At 36.8% G+C, this 24,566-nt stretch overlaps 1 protein-coding gene across 1 annotated transcript in view; it reads left to right on the plus strand.

Moving 5' to 3' along the window:
- Window positions 1-24,566, plus strand: part of LOC135219793 (WD repeat domain phosphoinositide-interacting protein 4-like) — a 169,176-nt gene that overhangs the window by 77,804 nt on the left and 66,806 nt on the right. Inside the window, exons 3-4 of the mRNA XM_064256865.1 lie at window positions 5,878-6,070; window positions 19,696-19,876. Coding sequence (XP_064112935.1) covers window positions 5,878-6,070; window positions 19,696-19,876 — 374 coding nt within the window. The remainder of the gene's footprint in view (window positions 1-5,877; window positions 6,071-19,695; window positions 19,877-24,566) is intronic.

Raw genomic sequence — 24,566 nt, forward strand, 5'->3', positions numbered from 1 at the left:
AATTGATACGAAGCAAGCTGCCATACAGAAACTCGGGATACCAGTGTTACTCAACTCAGGAATATATTGCATAATGATCTATCAATTTTGGACCGCTTATTATTTCAAAAACTGTTTACCCAAATATATTAATGATTTTGTATCCAGTATTTATCAACGTCACCAAAGAAAACTTCGGAACTTGGGTGTTGTTACTCCTGTTTTTTAACCATAGAAACAACTGTATTTTAATTTTCTAACTATGTCTTGTCAAAGAGAGAAGAGTTTTTATTGTCTTTTGGTCTTGACTTTTGCTTGACTTCCTTTAGACCTGACTATGCCAGATTCTTTTATCCATTTGAAGTGCTGTTTTCAACGATCTTATAAAGTTGGACATAGATAAAAACATCAGTAACTTGCAACAAAAAAATAACTGCTTTGGTCCACAAAACTTATTCACAGCTAAAAATCCTCATGGACCCTTGTTTTTCAGAAAAGATGATTTAAATATACTTTTGGCCTTAGAAAACGTGAAGACTTGGTAATCTGTAAGCCGGACAAGGGCAAAGGTGTAGTTTTTATTAAATAAAAATGATTACATAACTAAAATGGAAAGTATACTTGCAGATACCACGAAATTCAAACATCATGGTGATCCTAATTTTTTTAGATATCTATAAGAGGGAAGATAAGGTTAACAGATTTCTGAGAAATTTAAAGACAGATAACGTCATAGATGAAATACTTATCAGAAAAACTGTTTGTTACTGGCTCTGCCTTCAGTATCTTATATGGCCTTCCTAAGGTTCATAAATCCAATATACCAATTAGACCGATTATGGCTGCCTATAATAGTCCATCCTTCTCAAATTTCAAAATTTGTCGTGTCCTTATTAAGTGAGCATGTTTCCAGTCAGTATATTTTAAAAAACGGGTTTGAGTTTCAAAATCAAATTATCAACCAAGATGGTGATTTATATATGCTAGTTTGATGTGGAATCTTTATTCACAAATATCCCACTTAACGAAACTATTGAGATTATCATTGAAAAAGTGTTCCTGACGAAGAATATATTTTTCATGGTTTTAGTAAATTGCTTTTTAAACAACTTTTAGAACTCGCAGTACAAGACTCTATGTTTTTTATTTTAACCAAAAACTATTACTCTCAAGTGGATGGTGTGGCTATGGGTTCCCCTTTGGGCCCCATATTTTTGCTAACTTTTTTATGTTCTCATCTGGAACAGAAATTCTTAGAATCTTGCTTCTTCAGCTTTTAAACCTATGTTTTATAGAAGGTACGTTGACGATACCTTCGCCCTTTTTAAGCATCAATGGCAGGCAGCAGAATTCCTACAGTATATTAATTCACAACACACTAATATCAAGTTTACTATAGAAGAGGAAAAGGAAATTGTCTACCCATTCTTAGACATTTGCGTTAACAGAATTGACCATCAATTTAATACAGCTGTCTATAGGAAAAAAAAAAAAAACGTATACTGGTCTAGCCAATAATTTTACAGCTCCTGCCAAAGAAGTTTTAAACTTAACACTATCTCCACTTTAGTTCATAGAGCCCTGAAGTACTCTTCGAGTTGGGACATTTTTCATAGGGAAATAGAATTTTTACTATCTTTTTTCCAACAAAATTCATATCCCCCGAAGACTTAGTTCAGAAAATAATTAACAAAATTTTAACTAAATATCTGAAACCAGTGCCACCGATTGTTGACGTTCCAAAGAAACTCATGTATGCCTCGATTCCTTATATTTCCAACCTGAAAACTGTCAAAGAAACTTACTCAAATCATTGAAGTGAAATCCCATGCTTAAAATTAAAATTAATATCAAATAACCCGAGTAAAATTGGCTCCCTGTTCTGCTTTAAAGATCGTCTGCAGCCTTTTATGAGGTCTAATGTTGTGTATAAATTTACGTGCCCAGGAGTCCTGGTATTTACGTTGGATCTACCAAGGCTGTTGCAAATGCGATATTGCAGCCACATGGGGTATAGTTTTAGAACTGGCCAGAGATTAAGTAGGACCAGAGCATTCAAATATCAAAAATCATGCCATCAAAATGTAAGATCGAAGTCAAGAAACAGCACTTCTCCATTTTAGGTTACAATAAGGACTCTGAGTATTTAACAACACTCGAGTCATTATTTATCAAAAGACTTGTTCCCTCATTGAATAGCGGTAGTTCATCGTCTCCGCTATACCTGGCATAGTCTTCTTTCTGACCTCAATCTCATTTCTAGTCATTCTCTCTCCTCCTTTCTTAGCGAATGGTTGGTGTTTTAGTAGTCGTGTTTTAATGTTCTTATTTCACTTTAACTTTGAATTATGTAATTTTTAATTTTTTTTTTTAAATTATAATTTTTAAATTTAAAATTTTAGATTGTAATTTGTTTTTATTTGTATTTTGCTTTTATAATTTAAAATGTACTTTTATTTTTAACAGACTGATGATGCACAAAGTTCCTTGTTGCGAAAACGTTTCTTTACGAATAAACACTTTTAACTCGTCATGTGTCTTCGGCTTTCCTGAAGTTATGTATATATATATATATAATATACATACATACATACATATATACATATACATATACAGGCGGCCCGCGGTTAACGGCGCAATCACTCAACGGCGAATCGGTTTTACGGCGGTCGTCAAAAATAATCATTTAAAAAAATAAGGCATTTTAAAGGCATCTTTACGGCACAAATTTCAAAATTTCAGTTAACAGCGCCGTTGTCTAACGAGTTCATACATATGTAGAAATGCCGTTCAGACCACAAAGGTTATGCAAATTAATATTAACAAATTTTATGGAGAGTTATTATGTAGGTATTAGGGTAAAATATATGCCTCTGACACTGTTCTATGCCGAAAATATAGAGTTACATAAGTGCAAAATTTAGCTATGGATGTGTCGATTCATAAAATGTTTCATGATTTTGTTTAAAATGTGTATGAAAATGTATTACGTGCAAAGGCATTTTTATTTCTGTACAGAAATATGATACAAAGGCAGCTTTTGAAACTGCCCTTCACGTTATCAAATACGATGTTTTTTCAGTTCTTTCTTGTAAGCCGCCGCCTGCCGCTCTTTCCGAAAATATCGATTTAAAAAAAGTGCAAATTAGCGATCGATGTGCTCGATTTTATAAATGTTATGCTTTTATGTTTAAAATGTGTATGAAAATGTATTACGAAATAGGGTATTTTATTTCTGTGCAGAAATATGATAAAGAGGCAGCTTTTGAAACTCCCCTTCAAGTTATCGACTACAATGTTTTTTTCAAGTTCGTTCTTGTATGCCGCCGTCTGCCGCTCTTCCGAAAATATCGATTTGTAAAAAAGTGCAAATTGAGCGATCGAGTGTCGATTTTATAAATGTTTATGTTATATGTTTAAAAAAGTGTATGAAAATATATTACGAATAGGGTATTTTTATTTCTGTGCAGAAATATGATAAAAAGGCAGCTTTTGAAACTCCCCTTCAAGTTATCAACTACGATGTTTTTTTCAAGTTCGTTCTTGTATGCCGCCGTCTGCCGCTCTTCCGAAAATATCGTAAAAAAAAAAAAAAAAAAAAAAAAAAAAAAAAAAAAGTGCAAATTTAGCGATCGATGTGTCGATTTTTCAAATGTTTATGCTTTTATGTTTAAAATGTGTATGAAAATATATTGCGTAAAGGTATTTTTATTTTTGTACAGAAATAAGATACAAATTAAGGCAGCCTTTGTAACTACGCTCCACGTTGTCAGGGATGGTTTTTCATGTTCGTTTCTTGTCCGCCAGTTCCGAAAAATGCATTGTGTTATTTTATTAATTATGCATCTTTTCCATAAATCCTTTAAAAAGTTATACATTATTTCACTGTATCCAAGAATATTGTATGTATTCTCATATTATTGTATTTTAAAATACTAAGGCAAACTTAAGCCCGTATTCTGCGGAGCGGCCAATGTTGTGGTTTGAAATCAGCTGATGAATACGAGTCTGTTTCACCATAACGCAATTCTGAGCGAATTGCAACTTGCTTCTAGTTAGCATAAACGAATAACTATATACTTGACTTATATGAGACAAAGTTATTTTTCCATATACAGCGTGTTTTTAGGTGGAAATATTTATTGAATATGTCTCGTTGTGAATGTGAACTACTATTTTTTTCGTTAACAGATTACGTTGGCGGCATGTTTATTGCGTAAAAAATTACGTGATTCCGTTCGCAATACGTAATCCTTTATATCATCGTAATACGAACTTTACGTTATTTATCTTATATCTGCGTGAAACCAACAGTAAAATGTGTTCTTTCAAGCACAGTAGTTTTGATTAAAATGATTTTATCCCAATTTTATCTACAGTTGTGTGTGATGGCAGACGTTTACTGCAGTTTTATCCTTGTTGCCGATGTACGATAATAGTCATTAGCAGCTTGAACAGTTTTCTCAGCTTCCGTTATAACTGGGTTTTAATTTAACGGTATATTTCCCGATTGATCTTTAATCTATATTGATCTCTGATCTATAGCAAATAAAGTTATTACATTAAGATATCTCAGTTCTATTCTATACATAACGCCATTTATACCATTACGGTAATGTTGCACTGTAGTACGATGATCGAAATACAAGCCAAACAGATGTTATCCAGTTCGGTTGTACTTAGAAGAAAAAAAAAAAAAAAAAAAAAATAGTTTCTCGTTCGGTTGTTCATGGCTGTACACGTTCACGCAACGAGTATAACGTTAAAACCATACTTTCATCATTCTCTTTTGCTGTTATTGAACTTATGTAACTAGAAGATGGATAAAGTTAGGTCATTGTAATTTGATCTCTCATAAAATCGAACTATCGTAAGACTAATGATCGTAACCTGAACACTACAGCTACCTGTACACTGTATAAACTTTATGATATCTTTACATACTCTAGACACCCACATGTACTGTACAGTAAATTCTATAGTACTATACTGCATAAATATAATTTTACTTATTGCGCCGTTGTGGGATTACGGCGGCTTTGACTGGTCTAGAGTTTCGAAAGAAAGCGTGCAGCGGCCGTAGGCTTTAAAATCGCTCAGCGTCGAAAATCGCTTGGCGTCGGTGGCCAGGAACGGAACCCCTGCCGCTAACCGAGGGCTGCCTGTATATATAATATATATGCATATATATATATATATATATATATATATATATTATATCTATATATATGTGTGGTGGGTATATAGATGTATATGTAGATGTAGCTATATATATATATATATGATACTATATATATATATATATATATATATATATATATAATATATATATACATATATTATTGTGGACTTGTGTGTCTGTTTTATATATGTCTTATGAAACTCCGTTTCAACTATTTAACATTTTTCTTTTTCCTATCTAATTTAATTGTGGTGTCAACATTCTAACTGTTGCAATGCCCATTTTCTTTACCATAAATCTCTCTCTCTCTCTCTCTCTCTCTCTCTCTCTCTCTCTCTCTCTCTCTCTCTCTCTCTCTCTCTCTCTCTCTCTCATATGGAATTTAAACCAATTTTGCTGTATTTATTTTATTTTCACTTTCTTATTAATGATCATACTGGGTAAAATTCTGTCATTATTAAGACCCAATAAGGAGGTCCTAACTAGCCTGGATTTTGTAATGTATGCTGTAGTCAGTGTGTGTGAGATGCGAAATAAGAAATCTGCTTAATATATAATTAATGTATCAGGGTCCAAATGATAAGACATGTAAAGTAAATAAAGTACATGCTTTGCTGTAAATGTTTTACCCTAAAATTGGATAGACACATGGTACCATCATAAATTTGTGTTGTCCTAGGAACCTTTAGTAATCAAAATATTTTTTCTATTTCAAGGAGAAAATGTGGTTGGTAGCATTGCACATGGAGAAATGCTGCACAGGACTAACTTATTAGCCATGGTTGGAGGAGGAGCTGTTCCAAAGTATGCTGATAATACAGTCCTTATATATGATGACTTGAAGTCAACGTTGCTGTTGGAATTTACTTTTGCAGTGCCAGTTTTGGCAGTAAGACTAAGAAAAGACAGGTAAACACTGTGTCATTTTGCTTCTAAATTTTTTGTATTATATTGCTGCGCATTCCAATATTCTTCTATGTTACATTTTATATATGTAACTTACCAAGTAATTGTATAGCTATAGTTTTCTAACACTATGGCAGCTAAAAATTCTAACAATTTTGGAAATTGTGCTAGCGCTCTTTTGGTTTGGCAGTATGTAGATTGCCCCACCCACTTTCGGGGAAGAATAGATACAACGTAACTGAACAGAACAATTTATTTATACCAGTTAATGACGATACAAGGTTGTTGGGCAGCTCTAGAAAATTTTGGGTCATCAGATGGTTGTGGTTTTTCACTGGTTGGGTGACGCATTCCATTACTTGGGTAGCACTAGTTATGTATTAGCTTAGATTATTACTGATTTTGACTCCTGAATTTGACTTTTATTTGAATTATGTCAGACTCTAGTTCCGCTAGTGTTAGGTTTTGCAGTAAAGGCTGTAAAATGAGATTGATCTCTGCTAAATATGACGCTTAAACTATGTGTAGTATGTGCAGTGGACAAGTTTGTTCTTTTACTCTGATTTGCAACTAGTGTAACGATTGGGATAAGGGGAAATGGTAGGTGTTAGATGCTTATTTAATGAAACTGAATTGTGACAGAATTAGGAAAGTGGCCGCTAGAGTCGAGGCTAAGATTGCTAGTCAGGGAGTTCACCTACGATTGCTAATATTGATGATGTGAATATTCCTGTGTCTGTTATGCCTTTTGACTGCTTTTTCTCCCATTAATAATTCTCTGACTTTTCCCTTACTCCGATTCCTGGCTCCCTTTCTTTGGAACCCAGTGCCATCACCAAGCTCGAAGAACGGATAGACCATAAGTTTGCTAATTAGTCAATACAGTGGCCCAAAATGGGACTTTGGTTAAAGTATTAATGGATAAGGTGGATAGTTTTAGTGCAAGTACACTCCTAGACCAAGATTCCTACTAAACTCCCCTGCACCTGGGAGGAAGCAAACTGGCAGTCCAAGGGAGGTTGCTCCCTCAAATGAGCCATTGAATGCTATCCCAGGACTTACTAGGCGGCCATTGGAAGGGCACCCAGATGAATGTGCATAAGCTTTCATCAAAGTGAATCGGACGCAGGTATTTATACAAGACATAGCAAACGTTTGCTAATGTTTCCAGACCACTGAAAAGGCCTGCTACACAGAGAGATGATTCTCCTTCATTCAGGAAGCATGCGAAAAAGTGAGAGTGCAGTCCTCTCCCCTCTTGTAGTCTTTGGGAGAGCCCTCGCCAGGTTCCAGTTAGCTTGGCTCCCCAGAAAGTGTCCAAGCGACTTGTATTAGATCGCATTGTGTATTCTGAACGTCAAGTGTATGATATACAGGTAGTCCCCAGGTTACGACGGGGGTTCCGTTCTTGAGACGCGTCGTAAGCCGAAAATCATCGTAAGCCGGAACATCGTCAAAAATCCTAAGATTTAATGCTTTGGGTGCACTCTAAATTATGTAAAACTGCTTCTATTGCATTTTTCATCCCAAAAACCTTCAAATATTTATTAATTTGGATTTTTGGTGTCATATTTCTTCTGCCAGATGAGTGTTGTAGGCGCCGTAACCCTGGAACATGCGTTGTAACCCTGGAAATAATCTCTGATGAATATAATTGAAAAGCGCCTTAACCTTGGAATGTCGTAATTTGAACCTGTCGTAATCCAGGGACTGCCTCTACAGCGTTCCCTCAGTATTCACGGGGAATGGGTACCTGACAACCCCGTGAATAGCTTTAACCCACGAATAGTTAGAACTCCCTTCTAAAAATGCTTATATCTTGAAAGTTCAAATACCAAATTTATACTTGAAGTATCATCCTACATCAAATATACCATTGAATTGGTATTATTAATATTTCAAAGTCATCGGACACATTTTATCATTGGAAATAATAAATTGCCAAGAACAGTAAGAGAGAGAGAGAGAGAGAGAGAGAGAGAGAGAGAGAGAGAGAGAGAGAGAGATGAGAGAGAGAGAGAGAGAGAGACTGACTCCTTATGATATCAACAAATTGAAATGAACTTCTATAGGCAACACTTCTTTCCCTCCCATAAATACATATATTTTTTCCAGAGAAGAGAGAAAGAGAGGGCTGAACAAGTATCTATTTGTCTGTTTATCAATTCTTTTGCTGAGAGAGAGAGAGAGAGAGAGAGAGAGAGAGAGAAATAGAAACAACAAATGTATACCTGATGTAACATCCTACATCAAATTTACCTTAAATAATTATCATATTACTGTATTAATCTTTGAGATTGTATTAACCCTTAAATGCTGAACCTCTATTTACAAAAGTGTCTGCCGTATGCCGGCGGTGTTTGGGAGTTAGCGCCGAAGCAGAAAAAAAGTTTTTTCCAAAAAATCACAGCATGCTTAGTTTTTATTTTAAGAGTTCATTTTTTACTCATTTTTTTGTCATTGCCTGAAGTTTAGTATGCAACCATCAGAAATGAAAAAAAAATATCATTATCATATATAAATATTGAAATATATGACAGATCAGAAAATTTTTTCATATATAATTGTATACAAATTGTGCTGTGAGCAAAACGGTTAAAGCTAATGCGTTATATTTTTTTTTTTATTGTACAAAATATTGTGATGATTTTGGTATATAACAAATTGTAAAACAATCAAAGCAACACAGAGAAAATATTATCACAAAATGATGCATGAATTTGTAACAACGTGGACGTAAAAAATGTTTTTTAAAAAATTCACCATAAATTGAAATATTGTGTTAGAGACTTCCAATTTATTGCAAAATGAAGGTAAATGATTGAATATTGCTAGAATGTGTAAGAGTTTTAGCTTACAATTGCGTTTTTTGGCCATTTCGGTCGAGTCAAAGTTGACCGAAGGTTGAAATTTTGGCACTTATCATGATTTATATGAAAATATTTCAAAACTTATAAAAGTTACAGCCATGGGTTGTTTTTTGTTGTATTTACATAAAATTGCACACATTTTCATATATAAAACTCTATGTAACGGCTAATATAAAATGGTACAAAAATTATGACAAAGTGACAAAAAATTTCTGAGATGCGTCGTTGATGCTTTGTAGTGTGAGAAGAAAGAAATTCGTGCATGCGCAGCTGGGTAACACTTGTAAATAAAACATCAGCATGATCTGTGAACTCCCAGCATTCCTCAAGATGCGTTATTTAAAATCTTTCGCAAACTAGGCCTATAACTATTTTTCCATGAATGTTTAAAAAAAACTTTGTAGTCGACGTACTGTACGTCCACTTGGCACTCGACAGACAATTTTAGTCGATGTACAATACATCCGGTCGGCGTTTAAGGGTTAATATAATTGCAAAGTAATCTTAAACATTAGTATTCTAAAAGGTATATGCATACATGCATACATACATAAGTACCTCTAACACTTGCAGCAGAGAGAGAGAGAGAGAGAGAGAGAGGAGAGAGAGAGAGAGAGAGAGAGAGAGAGATATTTACCATTATGACATATTCATCTTGTGGAGAGAGAGAGAGAGAGTCAGTCAGTTGTCCCTACAGTATTTAAAAGTGAAATGGAAAGATTATTGTATTTAAAATACACAGATATGAATTTTGTAATTACAGTTATAGTATGTATTATTATTATACATATTATTCTATTATTATTGGAAAATATCAATAATAAACTTACTACATACGTGTACCATAAATTACACACATGTACCATAAAAATTATCTCATCTCAGTAGGGAGAGAGAGAGAGAGAGAGAGAAAGTAAGTGCATAAAAACCATTATATGGCACTGCTCCCCTCCCCTGTCTCTTTACTTGACATATTTGACAGCTTCCGGAGTTCCGAGCTTCTCTGGAGTTGAGAGAAGGTAGGGAAATGGATACAAAGAAAGATGAAGTCAAGAATTTTCATTTGAAATTACAGTTATATTACTATTATTATTATTATTATTATTATTATTTTATTTGAAAATATTAATTAACACACATCTACCATAAAAATTCTCTCATCTCGGTAAGAGAGAGGAGTTATCCTTACATAAGTGAAATGGAAAGGTTATTTTTTATCTATTTAAAGTACTGCCACCTATGAATTTTGTTATTACAGTTATATTATTATTATTATTTTTTTTTTTTTGGTCTATCACAGTCCTCCAGTTCGACTGGGTGGTATTTATAGTTTGGGGTTCCGGGTTACATCCTGCCTCCTTAGGAGTCTATCACTTTTCTTACTATGTGCGCCGTTTCTAGGATCACACTCTTCTGCATGAGTCCTGGAGCTACTTCAACCTCTAGTTTTTCCAGATTCCTTTTCAGGGATCTTGAGATCGTGCCTAGTGCTCCTATGATTATGGTTACAATTTCTACTGCCATATCCTTCTTACAGTGGCACCTCGAGATACGAAAGGCTCAACTTACGAAAAACTCGAGATACGAAAGCAAATACGAAGATTTTTGTGGCTCTACATACGAAAATTGTTCAAGATACGTAAGGTTGTTGCTGTAAAGTCCAAGATTTGCCCGGACCACCGGACCATCCTCCCGCTCTCCCATTGATTCCTGATGCTAGTCACTGCCATAAGATCCTGCTCTCCCATCTCAGCATCTCTTCCATCATGCATCTATGTAGCAGCATTCTTCTTAAGCCATTGCTTCTCACCAGCGTTATCGTACACAGGCGGAATTAGTTCGTTCACATATACGATTTCGTTTGTTAACGTAAATTCGTGTTAGTGATTTCGTTGTACTACTTTTTCGTGTTGTGTGAGAACTTGACCTTCTTACGCCGGAGCGGTAAATAAAAAATTGGCTCCCATATGCCGGAGGGGTTTCGTAGTGAGCGCGGAAGCGAAAAAAATATTTTTTTCAAAAAATCACAGCGCGCTTAGTTTTCAAGATTAAGAGTTCATTTTGGGCTCCTTTTTTGTCATTGCCTGAAGTTTAGCATGCAACCATCAGAAATGAAACAAATTATCATTATCATATATAATAAATAATGCGATATATGATAGCGCAAAAACGAAATTTCATATATAATTGTATTCAAATCGCTCTGTGCGCAAAACGGTTAAAGGTATCAAGTTACTTTTTTTTCGTTGTAATGTACACTAAATTGCAATCATTTTGGTATATAACACATTGTAAAACGATAAAAGCAACATAGAGAAAATATTATCACAAAATGATGCATGAATTCGTAACACGCGGACATAAAAAAATATATATTTTTTTAAAATTCACCATAAATTGAAATATTGTTATAGAGACTTGCAATTTGTTTCAAGATGAAGTTAAATGATGAAATATTACGATACTGTAAGAGTTTTAGCTTACAAATGCAGTTTTCTACCATTTCGGACGAGTTAAAGTTGACCAAATGTCGAATTTTTGTTTAAAATTATTTTTTATATGCAAATATTAAAAAAAATGAGAAATGCTACAACTTTCAAATATTTTTTGTTATATTGTGCATGTTTTTGCGCACATTTTCATGTATAAAACTCTAAAAAAAGCGTAATATGAAAAGGCACAAATATTAGGAGAATTTGACCTACGCATTTCAGAGATTTTCGGCCGAGAATCGGCGAGCGGAGGGAATAAAATAATTTTTTTTCAAAAATTCACCATAAATCGAGATATTGTTCTAGAGACTTGCAATTTGTTTTAAAGTGAAGATAAATGATTGAATATTACTAGGCTGTTATGTAATTTGCTTACCCAAAAAAATACCAATATTTATCAAAATATATATATATATAGATATATATATATATATATATATATATATATTATATATATATATATATACTATATATATATATTTTTTTTTTTATATATAAATATATATTACATTTTTCGATTCTGGTACCAATACATAAATAAAAGGAATGCAGGTGACACTTCTCTTTTCGCATACAATGAAATGTCTTCTTACTATTTTATCATGCATAGATACGGATATATAAAAAATTGTAATAAATATAATAATAAATATAAAATAAATGCAGAATACTCACTCATAATCTGACTCTTCGTTGTATTCTATTGTTTTCTCCCTCCTCCATTGAAGAGTCTTGCATTTTTTTCCACTTGACATGACGAGGTACAGGTGGAGGAGGGAGACGCGTGCCCTTACTGCTGATGGACCCGGCGGCCCCGTGCGCCCTCCGCTGTCGGTTTAGGGGGCGCGCTCCAATACGTGACCTTAGTGTGGTATTTACGGTCACAGTCCCCTATCCTGCAAAGAGAAACTTTGCAGAGACGACAGAAGAACCGGGTGTCTCTCCTTCTGCCATTCATATGGCACAACCGGCACCGTTTCTGCCTTCGCCCTTCTAAGGCCTCCAGTATGTGATCCCCTGGCTGCAGCCGACACACAGGGTCCACTACCCGACGAGAAGCGGTGATGGCGGGGCCGGCACTAAGAGGGGCGTCGTCAGCAGGGGCGTCGTCAGCAGGGGCGTCGGCAGCAGGGGCATCGTAGGCAGGGGCGGCGGCAGCAGGGGCGGCAGCAGGTCGACCGAAGTTGGCCCTCCTATCTGCCCTTTCCGCTAGGGGCAGATCTGCAGCTCGGGGCAGGGGGTCAGTCATGGAAGGCCACTCATCGGGATCGAAGTTGATGAGGGCATTCCCGGCTTCCTCTAGGAACTGTAAGTGGGTGAACCTCGGAAGATTGTCACCGCGGTACCCACAGTACAGTATGTAGGCATTTTGGAGGGCCAACTGAAGGATGTATTTGAGGAGCTTCTGGGTCCACCTTCTGGTTCTCCTGGCAAAGGGATAATACTGGATGAGCTGATCAAAGAGATCAACTCCTCCCATGTGCCTGTTGTAGTGCCCAATGACGGTAGGCCACTCGATACGAAACTCCTCAAACACAACTCGGCCCTGTCGACGTGTCTTCTTCCGCTGTACGATCTCTTCTTGGATGGGTTCATGACTCGTCGTAATCATGGGGACGAGTCGGACACCCTTCCAACAGATGACGAAGACAGCGCCCTTCCGCTGCCACTCTGTCTCTCTTCTTGCCAGGTGTTGCGGATGACTAGCGAACCTCTTGAGGACATTCGGGGCCCCGCGCACCAACCGAAGGGTACCACTGACGTGCACACCAGCCTCATACAGTTCCTGGGCCAGGGATACAGAATTATAATAATTACCCATAAACAGGTGATATCCCTGGTTATGGAAATGTCCCACAAGACTGAATACAGTGTCAAGCAGCGTGGAGAAGACCCCGGAATACACTGAAAATTCCACGACGTATCCAGTGTTGGTCTCGGTAATAAGAAAAAATTTCACACCATATTTCTTCGGCTTCTTGGGGTTATACACTTTTATACTAAGACGTCCTTTGTAAGGCATCATCCCCTCATCCAAAGAAAGGTTCTCTCCAGGAATCACGAGATTTCTACACCGATCACGCATATAATCCAACACTGGGCGCACTAAAATGAGGCGATCACTGTTATTCCGGGGTATGGCCCTTCGGTTGAAGGCGTTGAAATACCTGTCCAACGCCAGGAAATTATCACGGGACATAACGCCAGGCACATTGGGCATACATAAAAAATAATTCCTCCTCCAATATTGCCTGACGTCGGAAGCAGGTGTCATACCAAAATAAATGTGGAGCCCTATAAAATGCACCATGTCAATGAGGTTGCAACCCTGCCAGTAATAAGACAAGGTCGTCCTTAGTTCATACCAGCAGTACCGAGCGTAGTCCACCGTCTCGTGTACCAGGTATTCCAGCTATTCCCGCGTAAGGAAAAGCTGGATGAACCCCAAAACAGTCAGGGATACTGGTACGGTGAGCCCAGGGGTTGCCGTGAAGGGGTGCATGTTAGGAGGGGTGGGGTCCTCCGTCCACCCCTCGTCACTCTCCAACGACCGACCTTCACCTTGGCTGGCGCGACGAGCCGACCTTCTACGTGCCCGTGCGCGTGCGTGCGGGCACGATATTGCACACTACCCTCCCCCGTTGGCCCATCACCCTCACTTAGGCCTTCGCTTTCTGTATCGTCCTCTGCGATGAAACTAGACCCCATATCCCCATCCTCCCCCTCCTCAGATTCCCCCCTCATAAGCACTGAAGCCACTGAATTCGAGCTCACTTTCGGGATGTGAGCCTCGAACGGACATTGGAGGCATATATTCGTCCTCACTTTCATCGGGACTGATGTCCTCATCACTTGATGACCATCCGCCATCAAAATGAGGACTTGCGACATGTTCCCGATCAAGCTCCGAAAGATATTCGTCTATGTCCCTTGGTTGGAGGCCTCCCAAATGCTTACGAATGCCCCTAAGGATGCCCACATGCTTCCTAGGGGTAACCAAAGGCATACGATGTGTTCCTGAAACACTTACGTCCACACGTGGCCGCACAGAACGGCCTTGAGGCGCGGGGTCATGCTGGGTGCTTGGCCCCTTGCCAGCATCCAAGTCCAAAACTCTCCTTACACGATCCCTTCTGACGGGTTTTTTTCGCGCTCCTTTCGCCGTTCACACGTCGTTGAGACATCTCTACGAATGTCCTGTAGCAACACAAATGTTCAAAGTCTCGCACAAGTCCAGAAAAACAGGCTTCCGACAAAAGATCGCTCTCGGACGATGCGCCGCTGATGCTGGCTGGAGCGAGAAGAAGGCATTTTGCGCATGCGCACTTTGGTCATGCTTCAAAACAAAACAAGGCCTTGATCTGTGAACTCCCAGCATCCCCCAAGGCGTGTGATTCAAAAGTTTTAGGCTGGTAGGCCTATAAGTATTTTTCCGCGAATTTTAAAAAAAACTTTTGTAAGTCGACGTGAAAATATACGTCGCAGTCGGAAACAACGGGAGCCAAACAAAGAAAAATCGTGACGACGTAAAAATACGTCCAGTCGGTGTAAGAGGGTTAATGACACTTGTCACATTTTCATAACATTTTAAAAGGCAGGCAAAAGCAAACCTCTTTGGATAGATTTTTATTCAAAAAGCCTGCAAGTGAAAGTGCTGAAAGTGCAGCCAAAAAGGCAAAAACAAGTGATGATTAAATGAAAAATGTGGTACAATACGTAATGTTATACTTAGGTTAAGTTTAAAGTTAAGAAAGTGCATTTTTTTTGTTTACATTTAGTTATTTTTGGTTTCATTTTAAGTAAGGAAAGTGCAGTGTTAGTTTTATATAAAGTAAAGAAAATGCAGTTTTAGTTTACATGTCTACAGTGCCTGCATCCCTTCCTCCTCCGCCATCCACCTCCGGTAGCTGCACTCGTCTGTCTCCAAGTACTAAATAAAACTTTTTCTTTTATTTCATATATTTTGTTATGCTTGGTAAAGTATACATGTGTGTTTCTTAATTAAAAACATGTCTTTTTTTTTTCATGATTTAGGATGGTTTGGGGATGTTTCACTGGGCTGGAATGGATTAAATCTATTTCAGTTATTTTAAATGGGAGAAATTTGTTTGACATCAGAGTATATTGACTTATGAGCTCGGTTACAGAACGAATTAAATTCGTATCTCAAGGTATTGCTGTATTACAGAAGAGGATAGTGTTAGAACGACCGATTGCTGAGTGTTCAGTATCCAATCGTTCAGTGTATGTTTAACACATTCCAGTGAAAGTAGAGCTCAGGTGTCCAACGTCCGCTCACCTGCAATCGGGTATAATCAGAAGGAGACTTACAAATCAAACAGCAACTGGATAGTATCCTGAACCTACTCCAGAATCCCTCACCAACTACTCAGAATCCTCAGGAGGTGTAAGAAGATGTTTCTTCAGCTTCATCGGATGAAAACAAGGGAGAACAGAAGTAACGGACTTCTAATTTTTATGACACGACAACCTTCAGGAACAGCGGGCCTTCCCAAGATATTATTGCCTTTTTCGTTCAAGAAGGCATTCCCCAAGATTGACTCTTGGGTAGCTGAGAAGTGTGAACTCAGCAAAGTGACTTTCTGTGTGCCTCCATCTCGTTGAGTGACAGAGACAAGCATCATGTGTCAAGGGAGAAATGCTTTCCTTGGGAGTATCTGCCTCCCCTCAAGGGGATTTCTTTAGCCTTATTAATTCGGCCAGAAGATCTGCTTTCGCCTCGGCAAAGGTATTCTTTTCAACCTCAGAGTTAAGTCACCTTATTAGAGACATCTTTAAAGTGTTAGAAGTAATGAGCTTTCTAGATTGGACAGTAGGCACTCTAGCAGAGAAGATAGAGGACTGCCCAAACCTTTAAAAAAATTTTGCTTCAGACTGGCTCTGTGTACTCGGATGCACAGACAAGGCCATTAGAGATGGTGCTTAAGAACTGGCCTTGATTTTTATGACAGGTCTACTTCAAAAGAGGGAATTACGGTGTTCATTTACGACAAAAGGAGTAACTCTCTAGACAAGACTAGCCTTTTCCTACATTCAACTCAGGAGCGAATCACCTAAGATATACAGAAGTCTACGCAAGAACTCCTGGGACCGTCTTCTAAACATCCAAGGAACACAGGAGGTACTTGTAAGTACTGCTAGCACAAGAATGGTATCTCCTCTGGCTCAACAGCCCTTTCACGGGAACAGAGGATGCTTCCAATCCTGAGGGAGGACTAATAATAGACCTGCAGCTAGACCTGACCCTAGAAAGTGAGGAATCGATCTTCTGTGCACATGTAGGAGCGAGACCTATATAGTAGTACCTCAGACTTCGAACTTAATCCATTCCAGAAGGCTGTTCGAAAAATGAAACAAATAGTGTTCCCCCCCCCCCCCCCCCCCACCCCCCCCCCCCCCCATATTAGCAGGGTATGCATACCAGACCCCTGCAAATAGTTGGAACCCCTATAAAAATGCTGAAAACAGTCTATTTTGTTAGTTAAAACTCAGGAAAAACCCACTAAAAATGTTTAAACTTGGTTTTTTTAAGAGTTTTGTAACAAAAAGTGCATTTTATGATGAAATTGATAAAAAAACAGGAATTTCTGGATATTTCTCATAGTAAAATACCGCGATTGTGTGAATTTTCCGCGAATAATGTGGGGAAATGTTCCCGAGAGAAATCCGCGAATGTGTGAGTCTGTAAATTCGGAGAACGCAAGTATGGGGGATCTACTGTATTCCCATAAGAAATAAAGGGAATCAGGATAATTTGTTCCAGCCAACCCAAAAAGTCCCACTTTTCACATTTTTTTTTTATTAATGTGTTCAGAAGTTAAATTAGCAGTGTAAAGTAATATGAAACAAAATATTTGAAAAAATTTGTTTCTTTGTACAATTTACCAACTGTTTGGTGAAAATGGCGCACGGCCGGCGGGGGGGGATGGAGGGAGGAGAGACGGGAACCCTTTGAGGAAACCGAAAAGGTTGCAGTACACAAAGGTTGATAACGAAATCAAATTTATTCACATTTTACAATATGTCAAGTGGAAGTTTCATCCAAAAAACCATGACCATCAATAGTTTTTAAATGAAGGGAAGGCATTTAGATATATCGGGAGGCAATTATTTTATTTTGAACAGGGAACTTGAGTGAACATATTGAGAGTAGGCTATAGTTCATCAGATAGTTTGCCCTTTCTGTTTACTAAAAAAAATGACATTGAAGTGAAAATCCTTTTAAAGTACTTGGCAGCCGCAATCTTCTCAAACTGTCAATTACAGACAGATGATCAGAGTGACACCCTGAATTGGTCTGTTTTCTGATATTCAGGCTTTTGAGGTCATATATTAGTACTGTCCTTTCAGCCACTTCATATGCTAGTATTCCTAGATCTGCCTTGGCAAGTGCAGTCTAGGTAAGTTTTAAGGTGATCAAAGATACACTTTTGGCCAAAGCATCATACTCTTAGAGTCCTTGCTTTTCACGTCCAAAGATAAATTCTGTCTGTTTCCTTCTTTTTCCATTGGCAGACACCAAATATGTTAGCTCAATATATAAACCCATTGGAAAGGAAGTAGGCAGAAAGGGAGATGTGCTCTGTTGCTGACTTGCCTTGAGGTGCACAAGCAGCAATTGTTAAAGGGAAGGGTTAAAGGTCTCTCTCTCTCTCTCTCTCTCTCTCTCTCTCTCTCTCTCTCTCTCTCTCTCTCTCTCTCTCTCTCTCTCTCTCTCTCTCTCTCTCTCTCTCTCTCTCATATTTTAATGAAGAAATACAGTACATTATTAGTGAATACACAGTGTTGCTCTACAAAAACAAGTGAATTACTGATAATTTTAGAGATACTGCCCAAAGAAAAATCTACAAGTTTGTGAAAGTTTCCCATGGAAAAGTGAATAATGTGTTCCACAAATTTCCTGCGACAAAGTGGACCACTAAAATGTGAAAAGCGTAAAACCTGGGGCCACTGAAAAGCTAACTGAAAACAGTACGAAATACAGGCAGGCCCCAGTTATCGGGCCGATAACAAAAACTGCCAATAACCAAAACTGTGATTTATGGCGCCAAATACCGGTTATTGGCGCCTCTGTAAGGTACATTATGGCGCCGTAACTCTTATTATCGGCACCTTATGGTGCCAATAACTGAAACTGCCCGTTATGGTACCATAAATCACTGATTTTACGGTGCTATACAAGTGCCATAAAGCTGGTTTGCCACCATAAAACTGGTTCGCCATTAACTGAGTCCGCTGATAACCAGGGACTGCCTGTACCTGTCTGCATAGCTCTGAGAAAGTCTTTTGTGTTTAAATTTAGAATGGTGAGCACGCTTGAAAATATCAGATGATAATTATCATTATTGTCCAGTGATTCAAGTACACTGATTTGAATGCAGAAATTCCCTGTGACACCTCCATATTCAGGTGAACCTCATTTTCAAAATACAACACTGCAGCAACACGGAATACTTCTGACTTCATTCATATTTTCCTGTTTTCGTTTTTTTTTATATATATATTTTTAGGACTTATTTCAGTTGAGTAAAACAACAATTGCAAAATAAATGAAGATGAAAAGAACCAAAGAGTAACCAACTTTTCAAAACCATTGCCAACCAATCAGCCTCAACTTTTAACACAAGAAAAAATTTTCATGCATAGTTTACTTAAAAAACAAAAAACTAGTACATCTCATGTGGTGCAGTGAAAGCAGTACATAAAGGTTCTTTGCAGTGTCCCTTCAGCTCCTATCTGCAACCCCTTTCATTCTTTTTGCTGTGTTCCACTTATATTCTCTTTCTTCCATCTTATTTTCCACCATCTCTTAACAATTATTTCATAGCGCAACTGCAAAGTTTTCTTCCTTTACACCTTTAAAACCTTTTACTCTGTTTCCCTTTCAGCACTGAATGACCTCATAGGTCCCAGTGCTTGGCATTTGGCCTAGATTTATATTGTTTTATTCCAAAATCAAAAACACAAAGTATAAAATATGTTTTTTGTTTTCAGTCAGTAATGATATCTGATTGCTTGAGGTCTGTTATGGCACATAGTTTTAATTTTAGTGAGTTATGGGGGATGCAGTGGAGTGAGAAGTAATGTATATTTAGATGCAGTGATAAATATCTGAGTTCCTTGTGCATTACTGAATTGGATGGTTAGGCTTGTGGTATGGAATCATTATTGCTCTTATCCATCATTTGTTTTTATAACTCATTGATATGCTGTATATAACCTTTAATTTTTTCTCATTCAACAGATTAGTGGTGGTTCTTCGCAGACAGATTCATGTATTCACATTTCCACATTCTCCGCATAGACTTTTCACTTGTGAAACGCGTGACAATCCTTTAGGGCTTTGTGAAGTTTCACCGTTTGCATCCGCAGACAAACACATACTTTGTTTCCCGGCACACAAGCTTGGGGCAGTGCAGTTAGTGGTAAGTTTGTTTTAAGTTCCGATATAGTTTGTACTATATGGTTGAATTCTCTGTTAACAGTTAATTGATTGTTTGGTGTGTTATACAGGTACAGTACTGTATTGACAATATCTTGTCAGTAAAAGAGTTTTTGGGTCAAGTATTGTTATGTTTTTATTTGTACCAGGTTCTACTGTTAATCATTAAGAGCTTACCTAAAATGTATTAAGAAAATAAGTGTAAAATACAAACCCTGCATTTGTGTAAAAATACATAATTTAAGATTAGCAAAACAAAATTACAGGGACCTTAATATAGAGCACAAATAATACATATTAGAAAGCTCATTTGTACAGAATCACAAATTATATACAAGATAGAGATCAACTATAATGGGAAAGCTCATTGCCCTTGGATATATTAAGATTGGAAGTGATTGTAAGGAGTGCTAAAAACAAAGCTATAACTATAAAGGAGCGTAACAAGGGAATACTCAGCCAAGTTGAGACATTTGTTCCTCTTTCACAGTTTTCCCTGTTAGGGTTATTGTTGGCAGGTCATTTGGAATGCCTCTTTAATCCCAATGTATTACTTAATGCCATTTACTTTCCATCTGTTCCTTTTGTTCTTGTTCTGCTTTGCATTTCAACTTCACTAACATTACTCCAGTTTTCACCTCAAGTTAAGGAAACAAATTAAGGCAAGGCCTTTAAGAATCTAGAAATGTGACTTGCTGTTCTTGTTTAACAGTGTGGGTCACAATATTGATACACATTAAATAGTGCTGAAGTATCAGTTCTTTCCTTGCTTGCCTTCCATAGTTAATTACAGTGTTCCCCTGTATTCATGGGGGATAGGTACCAGACCTCTCCCCCCCCCCCCCCACAAATAGCTAGAACCTGCTAATAGTCGAAACCCCTTTAAAAACACTTGAAACTGCCTCTTTTGTTAAAATTGTTTATACCTGATTTTTTTAAGTGTTATCACAAAATGTACATTTTATGATTAAAATGATAAAAAAAAGGTATACAGTGGTCCTCCCGTATTCGCGTGGGATGCGTACCAGACCCCCCCGTGAATAGTTAGAACCCGCGAATAGTTGGAATCCTATAAAAATGCTGAAAACAGCCTATTTTGTTAGTTAAAATTCAAGAACAATCCACTAAAAATGTTTATACTTGGTTTTTTTAGAATTTTATCACATAAAGTGCATTTTATGATGAAATTGATAAAAAAAACCAGGAATTTCTGGATATTTCTCATAGAAAAATACCGTGAATGTGCGAATTTTCCACGAATAATGTGGGAAAATGTTCCCGAGAGAAATCAGCGAATGTGAGAATCCGCGAATCCGGAGAACGCGAATAGGGGGGTCCACAGTATGTGGATATTTCTCGTAAAAAAATACTGCATATAGGTGAATTTTCCACGAATAATGGCGATATATGTTCCAGAGAGAAATCTGGAAATACAGGGGATTCACTGTACACGCACGTCCATGTCTGATTGATTTTAATTTAGCAAAGTATCCTATCTGCTCAAGGTTACTGTCACCACCCTACTTACGAACGGGTTATGTTCAGGATGGCATTATCTAGCTGACTCAAGAGTCGGATTATAAAGAATTACTTTAGATGCTAGAAAGGTAAAAATAAAAAAATAAAATTTAGATTTATAACATTCAAAATTAGTACATTTTTCATGCTTTGAAAATTATGAACTTTTAGAGAATTTTACAGGAGCAGCATCTGATGGTGGAAGTTCATAAAGTAAACAGTACACACTGCCATATATTGTAAAAAATACATATACTAAACATTTCCTGTAGGGTGAGGAAATATAGAAAATGGGAATTCATCGCAGAACAAGTTAAATCGGGTAAAAAGAAATAAGTATGAATATTTTAAGATTATGAACGATTATTCTTGTAATCGTAAAAAGAATCATGGAACAGTCGACCCCCACCTATTCATGGTTCAGGATTTATGACTTCAACTATTCTCAGAATTTTCTGTCAAACTTATCACAAAATTATTAGAGAAAAATTTGGTAATTCGTGGATTTTTACTCCAAGAAATATACTATAATTAGTACTCAATTTTATGTTACAGGTACTCCTTGTTTAACAACAGGGTTCCGTTCCAGCGACCACGTCGTTAACCCTTAAACGCCTAAGGGGTATAATAAAAATCGTCTCCCGTATGCCTAGGGGGTCTTGGAGCGAGTGCCGAAGTGGAAAAAATATTTTTTTCAAAAAATCACAGCGCGCTTAGTTTTCAAGATTAAGAGTTCATTTTTGGCTCCTTTTTTTTGTCATTGCCTGGAGTTTAGTATGCAACCATCAGAAATAAAAAAAAAATCATTATCATATATAAATAATGCGATATATGATATCGCGAAAACAAAATTTCATATATAATTGTATTCAAATCGCGCTGTGAGCAAAACGATTAAAGCTAACAAGTTAATTTTTTTCCGTTGTATTGTACACTAATTTGCGATCATTTTGGTATATAACACATCATAAAATGATCAAAGCAACACAGAGAAAATATTATCACAAAATGATGCATGAATTCGTAATGCGCGGACATAAAAAAATGTTTTTTTCAAAAATTCACCATAAATCAAAATATTGTTCTAGAGACTTCCAATTTGTTTCAAAATGAAGATAAATCAATGAATATTACTATACTGTAAGAGTTTTAGCTTACAATTGCAGTTTTCTACCATTTCGGACAAGTGAAAGTTGACCAAACGTCTAATTTTTTTTATATATTTTTTTATATGCAAATATTTCAAAAATGAGAAAAGCTACAACCATAGGTTTTTTGTTGTTGTATTCTACATGAAATATCGCACATTTTCATATATAAAACTCTATGAAACGTCTAATATGAAACGGAGCAAATATTCCGAAAATGGGATGTACGCATTTCGGAGATTTGCGGTGGAGAATCTGCACGCGGAGGGAAGGAAAGTTTTTTTAAAAATTCACCATAAATCTAAATATTGTGGTAGAGACTTCGAATTTGTTTCAAAATGAAGATAAATGACTGAATATTACTAGACTGTAAGAGTTTTAGCTTACAATTGCGTTTTTCGACCATTTCGGTAGAGTCAAAGTTGACCAAACATGGTTTTTTTTCTATTTATTTTGATTTATATGCAAATATTTCAAAAATGAGAAAAGCTACAACCTTCAATAATTTTTTTTTGTATTCTACATGAAATTGCGCATAATTTCGTATATGAAACTTTATGTAACGGCTACTTTAAAATGGTGCAAACATTACGACAATCGCACGTATGTTTTTTCGGAAGAGGTACCGCGCGGACGTAAGGAAATTTTTTTTTTTAATAAATTCACCATAAAATCGAATATTGTGCTAGAGACTTCCAATTTGTTGCAAAATGAAGGTAAATGATTGAATATTACTAGAATATAAGAGTTTTAGCTTACAATTGCGTTTTTTGACCAATTTGGTAGAGTCAAAGTTGACCGAATGTTGAAATTTTGGCACTTATTGTTATTTATATGAAAATATTTCAAAACTGATAAAAGCTACAACAATGGGTTGTTTTTAGTTGTATTGTGCATGAAATTGCGCACACTTCCATATATAAAACTTTATGTAACAGCTAATTTAAAATGGTGCAAACATTACGACAATCGCACGTATGATTTTTTTGGAAGAGTTACCGCGCGGAGGTAAGGAAAAAGTTTTTTCATAAATTCACCATAAATCAAAATATTGTGCTAGAAACTTCAAATTTGTTGCAAAATGAAGGTAAATGATTGAATATTACTAAAATATAAGAGTTTTAGCTTACAATTGCATTTTTCAACCATTTCGGTAGAGTCAAAGTTGACCGAAAGTTGAAAATTTGGCACTTATCGTTATTTATATGAAAATATTTCAAAACTGATAAAAGCTACAATCATGAGTATTTTTTGTTGTATTCAACATGAAATTGTGCACATTTTCATATTTAATACTCCATGTAACAGCTAATTTAAAATGGTGCAAAAATTATGTCAAAGTGACAAAATAATTTCCAAAATTTGTCACTGATACTTTTTAGTGCGATAAGAAAGAAATTCGTGCTTGCGCGCCTGGGTAACGATTGTAAACAAAACAACACCTTGATCCATGAACTCCCAGCATCCCCCAAGGCGCGTGATTCAAAAGTTTCAGGCTGGTAGGCCTATAAGTATTTTTCTGTGAATTTTTGAAAAAACTTTTGTATGTTGACGTAAAATATGTCCAATCGGCACCCGTCAGACAATTTATCTTGACGTAAAATACGTCCAATAGGCGTTTAAGGGTTAAATGAATTTGTCGTCAAATGCATTACTCTCTCTGTTTTGACTAATAGCATTAATTTTCAGTTATATAACACATAGAACTAGTTTCCAACATAGCCTACTATACAGTGGTACCTTGAGATACGAAAGGCTCAACTTACGAAAAACTTGAGATACGAAAGCCATTGCGAAAAATTTAATGGCTCTACATACGAAAAGTTTTAAAGATACGAAAGGTTTCTGAAAGTCCGAGATTCGCCCGGATAACAATTTTGAAACTCGCGCCGCACGCCGCCATCTTAGTACTAGTAGACTTGCCACCATCCTCCTGTTCTCCCATTGGTTCCTGATGCTAGTCACCACCATGAAATCCTTTTCTCCTATTGGACAGCATCCCTCCCA

This window comes from Macrobrachium nipponense, chromosome 1, assembly GCF_015104395.2.
Source record: "Macrobrachium nipponense isolate FS-2020 chromosome 1, ASM1510439v2, whole genome shotgun sequence".
Lineage (NCBI taxonomy): Eukaryota > Metazoa > Arthropoda > Malacostraca > Decapoda > Palaemonidae > Macrobrachium > Macrobrachium nipponense.